This window comes from Chenopodium album, chromosome 18, assembly GCF_948465745.1.
Source record: "Chenopodium album chromosome 18, dcCheAlbu1.1, whole genome shotgun sequence".
NCBI classification, from domain to species: Eukaryota; Viridiplantae; Streptophyta; class Magnoliopsida; order Caryophyllales; family Amaranthaceae; genus Chenopodium; species Chenopodium album.
The window spans coordinates 880,138-899,031 of record NC_137851.1 but is presented as its reverse complement, the minus strand read 5'-3'; the positions used below and the strand labels follow the sequence as shown (position 1 = coordinate 899,031).

Below are 18,894 nucleotides of genomic sequence, written 5' to 3'. Positions count from 1 at the left end.
GTTGTGCTCTTTTATTAGAGACAAACTAACTAGAAATTATACAGTTCATTGGGTAAAATTTCACTTCTACTTCCGGAATATTATGTTTTGGTTTTTATTTTTTAACGACTATAAATCTCAAATGAACCTATAATTTAAGAGACATTGTTCTTTTCACCTTATTCTTGCTAAATTATTTTTTTTTTACTAAAATGATTTTTTTTGTTACACTTAAAATTTTTTTACAAGTAATTTCATTAACCGATTAAAACTTGTTTTTTCTAAAGTGAAAATATACTTACTGAATACAAAGTATTTTTTAATGTAAAGGGCCTATATTGATTGCTATAAACATAGTTTAATATAGTTTATTACTCTAGCTTGCTTATAACCTATAAAATACAAAGTAATGTTTTTTATAGGAAAATTTGTGGACAAATAATTGTATTTATACTTTTTTTGATAGTTAATTAAGATAAAGGATACTCCGTTCTAATATTTCAAACTCCTAATAAGTCAGATCAATTCATGTTGGATGAACATTCGGGACAGTTTGGTAGAGTGAAAAAAAAAATAAAGGGAATTTCCTCTCTCAAATTGTCTCACTTTAGTGGAGGTTGAACCTTAAACAACATAGCTAGATGATAATCTCCTTTCACTAAGCTAAGCTTAGCTTGATTAATAGTAGCACATATAGAATATATGATTTCTCTCTTCGTTATTGAAAAGAATAAAATAAAAGGTTGTAGTTGTGCTATATGTGTGCAGTGGTGGTCTTGTGGATCTGGATTTTGATATTTGATACTCCGTATCTTAAGTGTTTTAGTATTCAAAACACTTTGACGAACACATGCATGATACACTAATTATAGGTTAGTAGTATATACCATCTATAGTTTTGATATCAGGTTTAATGTTAATTTATTTTGATATTAATTTTAATTTTTAGTTATTTATTTTAATATGAAGTATAAACTATTAACCAATACTAATTCTATCAACTTTAGATCTTTTTCCAATGTTGTATTTACATTTTCCAATAATTAGCCTTACATCACTAGCATTAAGAAAACATATTATTGTGTATCATGCCCAAATCTAGTTTGATTTACTTGAATGAGTTTTGTATAAATTAATGAAGCATAGCTGAGTTAGTGGCCTTAGTGCATAAACAAAGTTGGAAGTGTTTTCAAAATTCAATTCATATCAAAGCACTTGTTGCCTATGGAATCTTGTTTTGTCGTGGAGATCTTGTTTTGATAAGTTGTTGGATGTTTGTCATACATAAATTGTTTTGCTTCATGTTTACTACTACGATACAACTTCGCTTTAGGAGAGATATGTTCGTTGTTTACACACTAAAACTAAAATTCTGTATTGATTCGAAATTGAATTGACCAACACAACATACTTGAATTAAAATTCGAAAACCCAAAAGTGAAATATATCCTTTTAATTTCAACCTAATCGTATTGACCCAGCTCTTACCTAATCCACATAGACCATTTCTTATTAAAATTCTAATAAGTAAATACTCAATTGCTACAACCAAAGTGGAAATTATTAGCAAGCAAACACCTAATGACCTAGGACAATGAGCATGTGATTACAAATTATCTCAAAATTCACCCTTTAAACCATCATTATAATAACAACAACAATAATAAATTAATAATTAATATTATTTTTAAAGATAAAAAAAATCATATGCCCATTAGATTATCATGCATCCCACCCCGCTCTCACATGAACCTTACTCCCCAATAAAAATATCCCTCAAATTTAATAAACACTCACACCCAAAAACAAAAATTATATTAAAAAAAAAATCTACAAAAAAATAGAAGAAAGAACATAAAAAAAAAGGTAACAAATTAAAACCTAAACCTAATAAAGGAAACAAGAACACCCAAAAATTATTTAATTTTGTAAAAAGGAAAGAAATAAAAATTCCATAGCAATGAAGCAGCTGCAAAACCTCCAACAACAACAAACCTCATCTTCTTCATCTATGTCGTCATCATCGGAAGCTGTTTCTCTCTCCTCTCTTCCTCCGACCACCGCCGATCCTCCGTCGGCGATGTCATCGTCGGAAGATTTATCGGCGCCGTCAACCGCCACCGGCGGCCAAGAATCGATCGTCGTTGAACGTCGTGGTGATTTCTCCGCAATTTGTCGTTGGACCGTCGCTAATTTCCCTAAAATCAAAGCTAGGGCACTTTGGAGCAAGTATTTTGAGGTCGGAGGTTTTGATTGTCGTCTTCTTGTTTATCCTAAAGGTGATTCTCAAGCTTTACCTGGTTATATTTCGATTTATCTGCAAATTGTCGACCCTACTAAATCCCCTTCAAATTCTTCGAGATGGGAATGTTTTACTAGTTATAGATTATCTGTTGTTAATTTGTTGGATGATTCGAAAACTATACATAGGGATTCTTGGCATAGGTTTAGTAGTAAGAAGAAATCGCATGGTTGGTGTGATTTTACGCCTTCCAATTGTATTCTTGATTCTAAAGGAGGGTTTGTCTTTAATGGGGATTCTATTTTGATAATGGCGGATATTTTGATACTTAATGAGAGTGTTAATTTTACTAGGGATAATAATAATAGTAGTAATAGCAGTAGTAGTAGTAATAATAATGAGGTGCAATGTGGGGCTGGCGGCGGAGGAGGGGGGATTTCCGGGTTGGGGAATGTTGGGCCGTCTTCGTCTGATGTGTTGAGTGGAAAGTTTACTTGGAAAGTTCATAATTTTAGTTTGTTTAAGGAGATGATTAAGACGCAGAAGATTATGAGCCCGGTGTTTCCTGCTGGGGAGTGTAATTTGAGGATTAGTGTGTACCAGAGCTCGGTGAATGGGGTGGAGCATTTGTCCATGTGTTTGGAGAGTAAGGATACGGAGAAGAGTAGTGGCACGACAGTGTTGTTGTCAGAGAGGAGTTGTTGGTGTTTGTTTAGGATGTCGGTGTTGAATCAGAAGCAGGGGTTGAATCATATGCAGAGGGACTCGTATGGGAGGTTTGCAGCGGATAATAAGAGTGGGGATAATACAAGCTTGGGGTGGAATGATTATATGAAGATGTTGGATTTTGTTGGCCCGGATGCAGGGTTTTTGGTAGATGATACTGCGGTTTTCAGCACTTCGTTCCATGTTATTAAGGAGTTTAGTAGTTTTTCTAAGAATGGGACTGCTCTAGGAGCGAGGGCTGGAAGTGGTGGCTCGAGGAAGTCAGATAGCCATAGTGGGAAGTTCACTTGGAGGATTGACAATTTTACCAGATTGAAGGACCTTCTGAAGAAAAGAAAGATAACTGGGCTCTGCATTAAGAGCAGGAGGTTTCAGATTGGCAATCGAGACTGTCGCCTTATTGTATATCCTCGAGGTATGTGAATCTTTGATCTTCACAACTGATTTTTTCTGGAGCTACCATATCTTCTGTTTTTTATGCTCATGATGCATATGAAGACACTGTTTGTCTTGTTGGAAACCTTATGCCTTAAAGTTGTATTTGAATTTAGTAGACGGATTATGATTTTCAACCTTTCCTGTATTCTAATTCCAGTTCATGTCAAATATTCTTCAAAGATTGTTTATGTTCGTTACTCTTAAGCTTTATGCCAAAAAGATGCAAGCTTTTATTATTTCCCCAATCAGTAATTTATTTTATTAACTTTTTTGTAAGGAGAAAATGGTTATTAACTTTTTTGTAAGGGGAAAATGGTTATGCCAAAAAGATGCAAGCTTTAATTATTTCCCCAATCAGTATTATATTTTATTCTAATTCCAGTTCATGTCAAATATTCTTCAAAGATTGTTTATGTTCATGCCAAATTTTTTGCAAGGAGAAAATGGTTATTTAATGACTCATTTTACATTCGAAACTTTTAGTGGAAAGTGTCATGGACCCAACCTTATGAACCTGTGATTTGAAGTGTCATTCCTCCTAATTCATGTCCTTTTGCATTATTTGGAGGGGGCTGGGGTGCAAGTGTATATTGCTGGCCTTGTAGGTATTTCAAGTTTCATTTCTCAAATAATTAAGTGCTGATTTTTTGTGATGGTATTTTCTTCCCAATTCCTGCAAAATCTTACAATCTTGTGCTATCAGGGCAGTCTCAGCCTCCGTGTCATCTTTCTGTATTTCTTGAGGTTACGGATTCACGAAATACCTCCAGTGATTGGAGTTGCTTTGTTAGTCATAGACTATCAGTTGTGAACCAGAAGATGGAGGAAAAATCTGTGACAAAAGAATCTCAAAATCGCTACTCCAAAGCTGCTAAGGATTGGGGCTGGCGTGAATTTGTTACACTTACTAGCCTGTTTGATCAAGACTCAGGGTTCCTTGTGCAGGATAGCGTTATTTTCTCAGCAGAGGTTCTTATTTTGAAGGAAACCTCCATCATGGAGGACTTCTCTGAGAACAGTTCTGAGAATGATAGCACTGGGAAGAAAAGTTCGTTTACCTGGAAAGTTGAAAACTTCATGTCCTTCAAGGAGATAATGGAAACCCGTAAAATCTTCAGCAAATTCTTTCAGGCTGGTGGATGTGAGCTACGCATTGGTAAGTCTATAATCTTATGAAATCTTTCCTGCTCCATGCTCTTTGTTGTATGGTTGATGATCATTAGTTGATGGCTTAAATTTTATGGCGCAGGTGTTTACGAGTCCTTCGACACCATATGCATATATCTGGAGAGTGATCAATCATCTGGAAGTGATCCTGATAAGAATTTTTGGGTTAGATACAGGATGGCCGTGGTGAATCAGAAGAATTCTGCCAGGACTGTGTGGAAGGAGTCCTCTATCTGTACAAAGACTTGGAACAATTCTGTTCTCCAGTTCATGAAGGTTTCTGACATGCTAGAACCAGATGCTGGGTTTCTTTTGCGAGATAGTGTGGTTTTTGTCTGTGAAATCTTGGATTGCTGTCCCTGGTTTGAGTTCTCTGACTTGGAGGTAAATGGACAATCTGATTTCTTCCCGTTGTGTTAATGCTGTTTTATGGACTGTATTTGGTGGATGCTTACAATAAATGGTTTCCTATCTGTGGAATTAATAAAAATAAGACAACAATGTAAAGAAATTAAAGACAATACAGATTGTTTAAGTATTCAGTTCCATCTGGCGATGTGTTATGCTGTTTGTGGTAACTATGTTTCATAGTTGTCAACTTCTATGCAGCATAGGAAACTTCTTACCATTGCCTTAACAAAAGGAAAATAGAATTCTTAATTTAATCTGACAGGTTAATTTCTCAAATGGGCTCGATTATAGTTTTCAAGATTTTGTTAAGGCTGATTCAAGTCTGCTTGCGTTAAATCAACAAGAATTTAGTGAAATTCGTTGATTTGTACTACGTATAAAACACTAATTTGTTAAAGGAATAATTCAATAAAACCCATTTAAACGTCACTTCTACATGAAACTTTTTTGTTATTGAATCCTCAATCTAGTTTTATTCACCACTGGTGGAACATTACACAGATGGATAACTTGGAGATAAGCAAGACAGAACTTGATTCCTTGGCATTATACTTCCAGAACCTGTGTAGATCATGCTACTGGTAGTGGGGGTAGTGTTTTGTATGCCAAATGGTGCTGATGCGGGGCTAATAGTTTTATAATTTCTTTTGCGAAATAAGATCCAAGAAACAATACTATAAGATCTATAGATAGTTGCTGGGGTTCCCTAACAAAACACCACCTCCATTTCCTAATACTTATTCTATTTTGACTTTTACGTTTGCCTGTGCATGATTTTGATCATTAATATCTCTAGTTATTTTATTTTATATTTTTCAGTAAACGTTAAGAAGCTTTTAATAAAATACATGTGAGGCTTATCCTATATAACCACTCTTAGGCCCTGTTCTCTTCACCTTAAAATAATAATATTGAGTAAAAATAATTTCTGTTCAGTAAAATTAATTTAAGTTCAGTAATAATAATTTAAGTTCAGCAAATATAATTTTGTTTCACTAAAAATAATTTCAGTTCAACAAAAATAAGGTGAAGAGAACGGGGCCTTAGTTTTATGTATAACAAACATGTGGTGAAAGTTATTACATGAATAGTGTCAAAAGTCAAAATGGTTCAACATTTTTGAAAATGAGTTAGTAATGGGTGTGTTCTATTCACCTCATTTTCACTAATATGAGCTTATCTATTGAACTTGCCTGAAGTTATCTATCTGAACTAGCCTGCGCCCTGAACGTATTGACCTTATTAAATGACCTTATTAAAACTTATTTTAGTTGTAATTTGAACTTGAGTAACCCTTATCATAACGTTTTTTTCCTAAACTTATATGAACTTATGAGTCCTGAAATAAGTGAAAATAATGTGAATAGAGCAAAGCCTTAGCACAATTTAATTAAAACTATAATACTGTAATTCTGTAATAGATGAAGTATTCTGATGGTGTACATGATACAAGTCATATAACGGCAAAATTACTCATTTTGGCATGTAACTCTTTGTAAATGTCTTTAGCTCCTATCTTTTCCCGTTTTAGTATGGCTTAGTAATTTAATCTTCTAGGTTTCCAGAATTCCTAGGTGTATATGCTACTAAGAAACTGCTATTTCTTATCTTTTACCTGTTTCTTTTTTTTTTTAATTGTTTTTTTACCTGTTCTTATTTTTGTTATGACACCAAGGAGGATGCCTTAACCAAAGCTTAGTATTTAAATTGAATAAGGATAAATACGAGCTGTTTGAATTGACCAAGCATCTTAAAATTCTGCATGTCTTGTGATGTCATGTGTTACAACTTTTATCCAAATTATTTGAACTTATTGAACCTTATCAGAACCTTTATAACCAGAAAGTCTGAAACAAATCTTTGAGATTAAAAGAACAAGGCCTTTATCTGAAGATTGTTAATGCCCTTGTCTGTTGTACTTCAACCAACATAATAACTGCGAGAGAAGGGAGATCTTTTTTGGTGTCTGATAATGTGATATGTGGAGCACCCAGAATTTAGTCATATGAGATGTCGTTTCCCATCTTTCATAGCTCAGTTCAAGTATTTCTATGGCTTTTTTATAAAGGTTGACACTACTGAAGAATATATCTTGAGCAGAATTTTTTTAGGTTTTGAAAGCATGAGATAGATATTTCGAGCATTGTGGAAGGGAATATTTTTGGTAACTGCCCAATGATTCCCCAAAACTTTTTATGTATTATGAAGTATTATTACTTTCATTTGACTACTTTGAAGTTGCAATGGGTATGGAGTTTGAGAATCAAAGGGACATAGGCTTGAAACTTCAAAGGTGCAAGTAACCTATCTAACATCTTCGAACTAAAGCTTTCGTGTGTGTGTGTGCGCGTGTGAGCTATGTTTTGAAGAGGATTTGGGTGCAGTTTTACTATTCTCTGGCAAAAAGGGGATGATCACATGTGTCCTTTTGACATTATTAGTTGTGTTTGTTCTTCCATTCCTTTAAACTCTCATGACATGTTGTGTCTCTCTTGTCATACTCTTGCTTCCATTTATCCGATCTTATGGGTATATCAATCTGGAGAAAAAGAGTGATTTAGATGCGTGCTATAAAATTGTAGCAATTGTATTCCATTTATCCTATCTTATGGGTATATCAATCTGGAGAAAAAGAGTGATTTAGATGCGTGCTATAAAATTGTAGCAATTGTAGGTTCTCTTGAGGAATTTATTTTTTGCTGGGACAGGGGGAGATTGCTGAGGATCAAAATTTTCTTGGCTTTCCTTTTACTTGCTATGAATTATTCCTTGCATGCTTCTCAGAGTTATTCATGGTTAACTTGTTGCAAATATCTGCTCTCATTTTGATCAGGTTCTTGCCTCTGAGGATGATCAGGATGCTCTGACAACTGACCCTGATGAACTGATAGACTCTGAAGATAGTGAAGGAATAAGCGGTGATGAAGAGGACATATTTAGAAAGCTTCTATCTAGAGCTGGGTTTCATCTTACATATGGGGACAATCCTTCACAACCGCAAGTCACCTTAAGAGAGAAACTTTTGATGGATGCTGGTGCTATAGCTGGATTTTTAACTGGACTTCGTGTCTATCTTGATGATCCTGTCAAAGTGAAGCGCTTACTTCTCCCTACCAAGTTTTCTGGTTCTAATAATGGAAAGAAGGTCTCCAAGTCTGAGGATTCATCCCCGAGTTTAATGAATTTGTTGATGGGAGTAAAAGTATTGCAGCAGGCTATTATTGATTTACTCCTGGATATAATGGTTGAATGTTGCCAGCCTTCAGAAGAAGGCTCTAATGATGATGTATGTGATGCAAACTCAAAGGCTTCTCCAGGCGATAATGGGGCCATATCCCCTCTACATTTGGAAAGGGACAATGGAGCAACAGAGCAAATGGAGCACCCTTTGTTTGAGAGATTGGATTCAGTAGCCAGTGGAAGTGTAAATTCTGCTGCTGTTCAAAGTACAAGGACGAGCACAGGTATGGGCACAACTGAAATTTATGTGCATGAGAAGTTTATTCCTGGACAGCCTACATGTCCACCAGAAACTTCTGCTCAGGGACCGTCTGAAACAGCTTCTCTCCGCTCGAAGGTAATTTTTCTTGCTCTTAAAAAATATTATACTGATTTGCTGAGAGTTTTATGAGTATGTATTTGATTTCTTGTTTCTTCTTTTTCAGACTAAGTGGCCTGAGCAATCTGAGGAGCTGTTAGGACTCATTGTAAATTCCTTGAGAGCACTGGATGGAGCTGTTCCTCAAGGCTGTCCCGAGCCAAGACGAAGACCTCAATCTGCTCAAAAGATTGCTCTTGTTTTGGATAAAGCTCCTAAGCATTTGCAACCGGACCTTGTCGCTTTAGTGCCCAAATTGGTCGAGCCTTCCGAGCACCCTCTTGCAGCTTCTGCGCTTCTTGAAAGACTTCAGAAGCCTGATGTGGAACTGGAGTTGAGGTTACCTGTAAGATAATCTTCTCAAGTGCTCTATCTTATTCCTGTATGGTTAAATTTTGTCCTAATCCTGTTAAAGTTCTCTATAGTAACCATCAGGTTCCTTAAGTTATTCGTTTCTCCCGTTTGCCCGAAAGAATTTCTGTTCCATAGTTTGTGACTTTCATTGATGTTTTTAAAATTATCATTAGGTCTTTGGTGCTTTAAGTCAATTGGAGTGCAGCAGTGAGGTCTGGGAACAAATTTTGTTTCAGTCTTTTGCACTTCTGGCAGAGTCAAATGATGAACTTCTGGCAGCTACAATAAATTTCATATTGAAGGCTGCAACTCATTGCCAGCATCTTCCAGAAGCCGTGAGTAACTTTTTTATATAACTTTGGGGTAATTTCCTTGTGGCAATGTACTTGATTTAATTTATGTATTTAATGCTGTCTATTATTCCTCACTTTAGGTCAGGTCTCTCCGTGTAAGGTTAAAACAACTGGGACCAGATGTTTCTCCTTGTGTTCTTGACTTTCTGACTAGGACTGTACATAGTTGGGCTGATGTTTCAGAAGCTATACTTAGAGATATTGATTCCGATGATGATTGTGGTGTAAATTGTTCTTCATTGCCTAATGGGGTGTTCTTTTTTGGTGAAAATGGCCCCCCTTCGGAAATCTTGACTGTGATGAATGAGCGTTCATTCTGTGGTAGTCATCATTTTTCTGATATCTACCTCCTGATTGAAATGTTATCCATACCTTGCCTTGCTGTTGATGCTTCTCAGACCTTTGAGAAAGCTGTGTTTCGAGGGGCCATAATGGCTCCATCTGTAGCAATGGTCTTAGAAAGACGTCATTCTCAAAGATCTGGGTATAATGCAAGATATCTTGCTGAAGCATTGCAGCACACAGATGCAGTAGTAGAGGGAGAGGTCGATGAGCAGCTCATAGCCACCCAAGATGATTTTACCACACTTCTTGGTCTGGCAGAGACTTTGGCACTATCCGCTGATTCTCGTGTAAAAGGGTTTGTGAAGTTGCTTTATACTATCTTATTTAAATGGTATGCTGATGATTCCTATCGTGGGAGGATGCTGAAGAGATTGGTTGAACGTGCAACCTGTAGTGCGGATACTACTAGAGAATTAGATTTAGATATGGAAGTCCTGGTACTTCTTGTCTGTGAGGAGCAAGAAATCATAAGACCAGTTCTTAGCATGATGCGGGAGGTTGCTGAACTTGCTAATGTTGATCGTGCAGCACTTTGGCATCAACTATGCTCTAGTGAGGACGAAATTGTCAGACTTCAAGAAGAATGGAAATCAGAAAAGGCTAATTTGGTTAGTGAAAAAGCTGTGATATTACAGAAGCTGAATGATTCTGAAGCGGCAAACAGTCGTCTCAAGGTACTTTATGTGCTAATTTCAATCTACTTAATAATTCTTTGCATAATTTGATAGCTGACGTTTTCATTGAATGCCAGTCTGAAATGAAGGCTGAGTTGGACCGTTTTGCTCGGGAAAAGAAGGAACTTTCAGAACAAATGCAGGATGTTGAAAGTCAACTTGATTGGCATCGTGCTGAGCGAGATGAGGAGATCACAAAGCTAGCTGCTGAGAAGAGAACACTGCATGATCGTCTTCATGATGCAGAGGTGCAGTTAGCTCAATTGAAGTCCAGGAAGCGCGATGAGCTAAAGGTGACTATCTGTCCTTAGGCTGAAAGAACCTACCTTTTCCTATAGCTGCAATGAAACACGAAATAATTACTTCCTCTGTTTTTTTTTTTTAGTTGACACCTTTCTATTATCACGCTTGCCAACGCATGTTTTTAACGCTTAATAACTTCAATTATCAACATTGTGAAATTATAAAAAGTGGATGTTAATAAAATATACATATGAATGATTCAAACAAGATCCCACATGATTATATTTTATCGTATCTATAAATTACAAAAGCGAGTCAAAGTGTAGTCTGTGAATAGTGTAAAAGTCAAATGGTGTCAACTAAAAAAAAACAGAGGAAGTATTATGCTAAGATAGATATTGAATTGCCTAAATAATAGTGGTAGATTGGTAGTCATTCCTGGGGATACGTAATGCATGAAATCAAGTACTTTTACCATCTTTTTTCTAATTGTTTGCAATAGAAGTGGTGGTAGTGGTGGAGGTGGGTGCTATGATGTGATCATGGCTTAAATTTTGGCCTACATGTAATGTATTAGCTCTTAAGAGTTATCTGTTTTAGCTTGCAGAATCAATATTTCTTAGTTTTGAAGGACCATTATGCAACGGCTAATAGAGTTCAATCAGCTGATGAATTTGCTTATACAGGCCATTATGGCCTATTAAGTCATGAAACTTATTCTACGGAGTATTTTGCTTTGACATATGATTGTTTACTTAGACCTTTTTTGACACTTAAAAAAAGTTCCATGATTGTGGCTGTAACTGCGATTCGAAACCAGTACTGATGGGAGAATACATAAAAAGTAGAAAGGAATATGTTTATTGGTTCTATATGCGGATAACAGGTTAATAATTTGTAATGTGCTGACATCACAATCCATGGCTGCTTAAGAGCTATCTCTCTAGCCTTCTCAATTGGTGTGATTGCTCATTGGAGGTGCTGACTTGAGTTTTATGACATCTGTGGTGATTATTACAGAGAATAGTGAAGGAGAAAAATGCTCTTACCGAACGTTTGAAAAACGCTGAAGCTGCCAGGAAAAGATTTGATGAAGAGTTGAAACGATATGCGACGGAAAATGTGACTAGAGAGGAGATTAGGAAATCATTGGAGGATGAAGTGCGTAGACTAACACAAACAGTAGGGCAAACCGAAGGGGAGAAGCGAGAGAAGGAGGAGCAAGTTGCTCGTTGTGAAGCATATATTGATGGAATGGAGTCAAAATTGCAGGCTTGCCAGGTATTTGCCTAACTTTTGTTAGATCTAACAGCAACTATGTTCAAATTTCATCATCCTAGTTCAGTAATTCCTATGGTGTAAATGCGATTTCCTTGTGCAATTTGTATGGCTTTATAATAAGATACTTAGTATGTTTTATTTTTGCTCCTGCTGGAAATTTTTGTCCGTATAGTTGTATACTTTTTTAGGGTGTGATGGTTTGTGATTTGCATTTCCAAATTCTCTTACCAAAATTTTGGGGATAGATTATGTTAGTGAAACTGTCGAATCCTTGATTATGAGGGGTTGTTATGTAATAATTCTTTAACATGTTGTGTGATGAGTGGAGTAGTGTGCCACCAGCATCAGTGCTCAAAACTCTAGTGATCTTCTGTGATTTGTAGTTTAACCCCCTCGTTACTTCTGCTCCTGAACACATGAAACAGTATTGACCAATAATATCTTTAGATCAATTAGTTAAAATTCTAAAATCTTAATATATTGTATATGTACATTGAAACTAACCCAATAACATTATTTCTACTAGTAGTAATAAATTTGTAACAAAAGTAGAGAAATCTAATTCAAGTATATGAACTGTGGAAATGTCAAAATGTTGCATGTATATATAGAAATTGGGAGTGTTTCAAAGTAATCAGATAAGGTAGCCATTGCATTTAGTTTCTATCTACTGTGTATGTTTTACTGGCAGAAACAACCGTTTAGGTATTAATTCTATCATTTTTATGCAGCAATACATCCATACGCTTGAGGCTTCACTTCAGGAAGAAATGTCACGGCATGCTCCTCTTTATGGTGCTGGCTTGGAAGCTCTTTCCATGAAGGAGCTTGAGACCTTGTCTGGAATTCACGAAACAGGGTTACGGCAAATCCATGCCCTTCAACAACAGCGAAAGGGCTCTCCTGCTGGTAGTCCTCTTATTAGCCCACACGCACTTCCACATTCTCATGTATTATACTCCAATGTGTTGCCACTTGCGGCACCACCTCCTTCATCCATGGCCGGTAGTTTGCCCACTAATCTCATCACAAATGGTGCTGGGATCCATGGCAATGGCCACGTAAATGGTGCAGTGGGACCTTGGTTCAAGCATTCCTAAAATAGCTGAGAAAGTGGTGATTGCCCAGTTTTCTCGCTGGCCACTCACTCTGAGGTTTTATTTGGTGGTTCTAGGAAAAAAAAAAGGGTTTTATTCATTTTTTTGGGGGTCGATAGTGATTATGCCTCTTCTTTGGCGTAACTACTGGCATTTCGGAGAGATCTTAGGGATACATATATAAGGGTAAATGAGGATGACGATGTGTGGGTATAAGTTTTTGTATTTGCTAAAGAGGGGGGTGAGTCTCTGTGAAACTAGTAGGTTGCAAATGCCTACATTATTTCGTGCATCCTTTTTGCCTCAAAAGGTTAATTAAAAAAGCTTCAAAAGTTTTGGTAGCTCCCTATTTCACCCTATTGCTTTGATCAGACCCTGACTATGAAGTTAGGTAATACGAAGGCTATTTATCTTTTGTAGATGGGCATGCAAAGCCATATATAGAACCTTTTTTTTTTATTTATTTAATTAATTAATTTATTAAGTGTTACAATCATAACAAACTTTATTTCAGGGTCATAAATTAGGGGGAAAAAAAAAAAAAAAAAGCAGCAGCAGCAGCAAAAGAAAGAAGATACATTCCCTTAGGGCCTTTACATTTCGGGCTTGTTATATGCATGTAATGTCCTTTTTTTTATTAATGCAAATGTAATGATAGCTTATGGTAAATAAGTAGAGGCAGCTGGTAGAATAGTCATTTAGTCACCAGTCTAACCACCCGAGGGAAGGACTGTCGTTCTACGTAAACAAAAGGAGGGGGGGGGGGGGGGGGGGGAGAATTATAGTACATGCTATTTTGCTCATTCAAACTATTTTTAGGAACTTTTTGACAGGGAGATAATTTCCGACCACCTCTCCACTCAGTAGGAACTACGAGATCACCCAACGATGGATAACGAACTATCATTAGAGAAAAATTGGCTACAAGTTCGAACCAGAATTATGACATTTACATAACTGATAATTCAAAATAACAGAAGAGAAGTTTCCGGTTCAGAAGAACATTATATTTACAAACTGATCAGAACAAAATTTTTTTCGGTGTGACCTCTACAATAATGAATCTGAAGTGCATTTTACAAGACTGACAGGGGAGTATCAAACAGCTTAACGTTTCACGTTTGTATGTATATCCTGATGTCTGTTGATTAGATCAATATGAATGTGAATTTTTTTTAACAAAAAAATCCTATTATGATTTCTATATGTTAAAAATATTGTTACCTAAGTTTCAAGTTTAATCTCCTGAGCCATACTGAGTGCAATATCATATGAAAAACATCAAACCTCTTTGCAGGGGTGTTAAGAACAAAATGCTGTCTAACAGCTCTGATCCCTTCAATTAGCCTTCTGTACTTCTCTTCTGGTATTGCTCTCAAAATCTCTTTCAACCTTGGAATGTCTTTGACATCCACCTCTATCGAAAACGCCTCCCATCTCAAAACATCACTGAAAGGCAAAACGTAGTTCTTTGACAGTATAACTGGCACACATTCAGCGTAAATGGCTTCAACTATTCTTGGGCTAGCAACTTCATGACCACTAGGACAAAGGCAGAACTTAGACTGAAGCATCATAGTGTAGTAATCTAATTCCTTTGGGAGGTATTCGTGGACTTGCAGGTCAGGGTCCTGTCCCTTCCATTGGCTAAGGAGAATAGGCCTTATCGGGCCATGGAGACCACCAGCAAAGAAGGCAAGGTATGGACGAGGGGGAGTTTTCCGAGGAATGGAGAGGAGTTTTGGAGAAATGTTGCCATCATATAGGTGGATTTCTGGTAGGCTCACATCCTTTTGTGGGTTGAAGCCTTCAGAGGAGTTTGCATTGCACAATACCCTGATGGATCTGTTGTAGAGGTCTGAGTTTCCCCTTGAGGCATGAGGTCCCTGCAGCAAAGACACCAATTTGGTCGATTAGAGTATAATTCAAGCATAATATATAATCATGAGTTGAATTAGCCAATTTCTCATATCAAAATAGTGCTAAGTTTCTAAGAGAACGGGAGGTACCCAATCATGACAAGCCAGCATAAAGTGATCAGCCCCTAGTGTCCGATTCCAGAAGGGGTGCTTGGTAGAAATCACATTGACATAATCCGAGACATATTGATTTAGAGGAGTGACATCGTAGGACTTTGGCTTGTAAAGGTACTTCACCATCCATGTAACACTAAAAGGCATGAAGTGAATGTGGGCATGTTTGGGATCTCTTGTTCTGAACCGCGTAGTTCCATGCTCAATCTCATGAATAAACCTCCCTTCAATAGTGTAGATATCCTTACATGGTCCGTCATGTACGATAGGCAGATCACCCTCATCGTACACGTACACTTTCAATCTCCTTTCCATTTCTAGATAACTCCTGAAATGGGTTGCAATTGCATATATAAAACGTAAATTAGTTACATACTTTTCCACCAGGGATAGTTGGGTATGAGTGTATGGCAATCATATGCATTAATCGATGACCCATCATCAAGATTACAAAGCACTTAATTTCTTGTAATTAGTTGTAGAGTTTATTTCAGGCGCTCAACACAATACAAATCCATGCTGTCACACTTGAGCTTAATTTCGGGCACTCAACTTAAATTATCTGTAATATCTGAGTGTAACCTAGAACTTATACCAAGCGCGTACCTTTAACCAAAAAATAAGACATGATCCTTTGAATTTTAATGTAAATGCATGGAATTACAGTGGTTAGTACTCAAGAATGCCATTTATATTTCCTTGCCAATTGATGTTGGCGATGATGTTAGAAATAACTTAGGATCACATATCCAAATTATTAACATAAACTTAATCTACAGGCTGGACCAACTATTACTATTCTATTTACAGATGTAACAAAAGACCTTGATAATGATTGTACGCCATAATAACTAGCAAACTACTTCAATAGTGACCTTGATAATGATTGTCCTATATAGCTGTAGCCTGTAGCAATTATATACCATATATAGTAGTCATGAGAAGTATTCATAATGTGGAGAGTCCATATATGCACAACTTTTAGGTAACAAAACCTTACATATTTGACGTTTTTAGCTCGAAATGGTTTATTAACAGGAAAGTCTGTCAATAACCCCCCTTTCCAGGGAAAAAAAATGTGCATTAAGATGTTTCTTGCTGAAAAGACAGCAGGGCTTTTAACAGAGGATTTATGGAAGACAATATATTATACAAGACAATTATGTTGGGATAGACCGCAACAAATTGTGTATAATACTACTATGATGAACATTTGCAACTAATGAGTAAAAATAATTAATTTTTCATCGCATAATTCTACTACTTTTGTCATTTAGTATTGTTAAAGACAAGATCTAATGTACTCCGTAATGGCTTCATTTTACTATGTTCTTCTAATCTTGGTTTTACAGACATACAACAGGAGAAGCTCTATTATTAGTTGGTTAAATAAACTCCGAATTTATGAACCAGTATTCTAGCTATAGTTTCCCTTGTATGTTCATAAAGAGCCACAAAGGCGATGTATGTGCAAAACGCGTTTGAGAAGGAGATAATATCAGTTTTCACTTTCGTAAAAAAAAATAAAGAAATAAAAAATACTATCTCTGATTTTATTTTAGTTGCAACTTTGGAATATTTTATCTCTCAAATAATACGCCAAAGTTGCAACTTACAAAAAAAATCGGAGGTAGTAAATTAATTGAGTGTAGGCATGAAATGGGTGCATATTTGGAGGTATGAGTACCGTGCATAACCCCCATGCGTTAAACAGAAGACTCCTATGCAAAGTCATTTTAAAAGGTAAAAAGATGATAACAGGCCTTTTTTTGGTGACTTCTAAGCAAAGCACTACTTATAAAAGGCTTAGTTCAGTTAAGCTTTTCATTCGTTTTATTTCCATAAGAAAAAAGGCACCCGTGAAAGCTAGCATATGATAAGTTTCTCCAAATTTAGAAATCAGTATGGTCTAATGTAGCACAAAGTCATAAAATAAACATGCACTATGCATAGTGTTTATGGTCATTGATATACATTTTCAAATTTCAACAAACATGTGATGTGCTCCATGATAGAGAAATTTAGGGTACATGTGATTGATAATGAGTTCAGTTGATCAAAAGACGGCATTGGACAGTGCAGATGTGCCGGTGGCCATACACTAGGACGAGATGGCATTGTTGGGTTGTGCAGGGCTAGTTCAAGCCAAATATCCGGCTAGGGATGGCATATAACCTAGGCATACCTAGTTTTGTGACATGGACAGAGTCGTTTTAGGTGATTATTCTTTTTATGTAAGAAAATTATACATATATTCTATTTTTATCAATTTTGCTAATAATTTGATTAGTTAATGTAATTCCATTCCTAAAAATTTTATTAGGTATCAAATAAATGAAGAATTTACAAGAAAAAAAAAAAATCAAACAATTCACAATGTACACTACACCATAACAAATAATGTTGAAGCCCTTAAATGATTGATTTGGACTCTTCATGATATAATATAATACGAAGAATAACTTTTTTAAGGGTTAAGAATTAATCAAATTAAAAACTACGATTAGGAGTTATAATTACCCATCTCATCATAACAAGCACTAGTAATAATGTGATTACGTGAACAGATCAATAATTTCAGAATTTCATAACTCCACCATAATTTCATGAACCATCAATTCTACTTTAATTTCTACTCAAATTTTATAATAATTGTGCTTAGCAGTAACTACCAATTTATAATTATTGTAACAGATAGAAATTAAATACAAATTAAAGAAGCAATTAAAGTGATTGAGTAACAGAAAGAGCGTTACTGATGAAAAGCTCGGGGGTTACGGTAGATGAAAGTGGAAAGGGTATTCAAAGCTATCGATCGATTTCTTCTATTCCAAGCTGCCTTTTCTCTTCGAATCGCCGCTCGTGCTCTTGCTAATCCTTCCTCTACTCCTCCCTTCTTTTTCCTCTGAAATTTCACAATTTTTCGATATTAGGAAAATGATACACATTTAATTACGGACCTTACAATCAAGCTAAGGCTCCGTTGAAGAAGCTAAAAGTGAAAATATTAAGTTAAACACGTGATTTTGTTATGAATTTATAAACTAATACGGATTATTTAAATATAATTACACTTTTTTTTTTTTTGAATAGAAATATAATTATACTTTTTTTTTTTTTTTGAATAGAAATATAATTATACTTAGCTCTTTGGACCGCATACACAAAAATTGATTACAACAAACTAGAGAGAGAAAAAGTGTACGGCGGTTAGAGTTGGACAGCTTAATCAACATTTTGACAAAATTTGTGCGCGCCAAAATTTGGTATGCAGAATTGTGTTTGAGATTTTTTTTAACACATTGAGGCTTTTTCAAAGGTTATTACATCAATATAAGCATTATTTTCGTAAATTTGAAGCTAATTTCAAAATTTTATACTCTCAGAATTTAGAAAAATATACAGTTTCATTACAGCTGTAATTTGAAACCGTTCTAACATTAAATCACATAATAAATTCAAGATTCTCAATGAATTCAATTAAAATTAAAGGTTCTCAATAAAAATTGACATTGAAATTTTTGTAATCATAGCAGAGTTAGAATTCAAAATATAATTTCAGGTCAAAAAACAGAGCGATTTCGGAATTCTTAAAACAGAGCATCAAATTCTACCAAAACAATCAATTTCCTCATATTCATACAATAATCAAAATCAGTAGCTAAGAGAGAGAGAGAGGAAAATACCAGAGCAGCGTGGCGATGAACGGAGGAGTTAAAGGAGAGAAGAGGCTGAGAATCGGTGGAAGTGGCGACGCTTTGAAGTTGAACGGCGGAGAAAGAGAGCTGACGAAGCTTCGGAGCGCCGCCATTAGAAGCGTCGTCGAAGCTCGTCGAAGAATAATTTCTTCCATGGCTGCAAAAGACGATGAAAGTGATGACGAAGAAGGAGATGATCAATGTAATAGAGTTAGTTGAAGTGAGAGAAAGCCACAATTTCTGCCATTTCTCCAT

The 18,894-nt window shown here is 35.9% G+C and overlaps 2 protein-coding genes across 2 annotated transcripts; one reads left to right on the top strand and one right to left on the bottom strand.

Annotated features, from left to right (window-relative positions):
* Nucleotides 1-1,820: 1,820 nt before the first annotated feature.
* LOC145591100 (uncharacterized) lies at nucleotides 1,821-13,249 on the top strand. Its single transcript, XM_081647495.1, has 10 exons — nucleotides 1,821-3,362; nucleotides 4,089-4,541; nucleotides 4,635-4,936; nucleotides 7,797-8,540; nucleotides 8,629-8,907; nucleotides 9,089-9,250; nucleotides 9,349-10,287; nucleotides 10,365-10,580; nucleotides 11,551-11,811; nucleotides 12,543-13,249. Exons 1-10 carry the CDS (start codon nucleotides 1,940-1,942, stop codon nucleotides 12,909-12,911), a joined length of 5,148 nt encoding a protein of 1,715 aa, XP_081503621.1. The 5' UTR covers nucleotides 1,821-1,939; the 3' UTR covers nucleotides 12,912-13,249.
* Nucleotides 13,250-13,803: 554 nt separating this feature from the next.
* On the bottom strand, nucleotides 13,804-18,894 carry LOC145592563 (putative glycosyltransferase At5g25310). Its single transcript, XM_081649063.1, has 4 exons — nucleotides 18,628-18,894; nucleotides 17,698-17,846; nucleotides 14,918-15,269; nucleotides 13,804-14,794 (listed from the first exon to the last, which is right to left on the bottom strand). Exons 1-4 carry the CDS (start codon nucleotides 18,892-18,894, stop codon nucleotides 14,129-14,131), a joined length of 1,434 nt encoding a protein of 477 aa, XP_081505189.1. The 3' UTR covers nucleotides 13,804-14,128.

Bases quoted from the DNA above. Each gene is read 5' to 3' on its own strand.
- LOC145591100 (XM_081647495.1), top strand. From the start codon at position 1,940: ATGAAGCAGCTGCAAAACCTCCAACAACAACAAACCTCATCTTCTTCA. The intron at 9,251-9,348 runs GTGAGTAACTTT...TCCTCACTTTAG, and splicing joins GCCAGCATCTTCCAGAAGCC to GTCAGGTCTCTCCGTGTAAG. The intron at 11,812-12,542 runs GTATTTGCCTAA...ATTTTTATGCAG, and splicing joins CAAAATTGCAGGCTTGCCAG to CAATACATCCATACGCTTGA.
- LOC145592563 (XM_081649063.1), bottom strand. From the start codon at position 18,894: ATGGAGAAATGGCAGAAATTGTGGCTTTCTCTCACTTCAACTAACTCT. The intron at 17,847-18,627 runs GTATTTTCCTCT...GTGAAATTTCAG, and splicing joins TTCATCGCCACGCTGCTCTG to AGGAAAAAGAAGGGAGGAGT. The intron at 15,270-17,697 runs GTAACGCTCTTT...AACCCATTTCAG, and splicing joins AACCCCCGAGCTTTTCATCA to GAGTTATCTAGAAATGGAAA.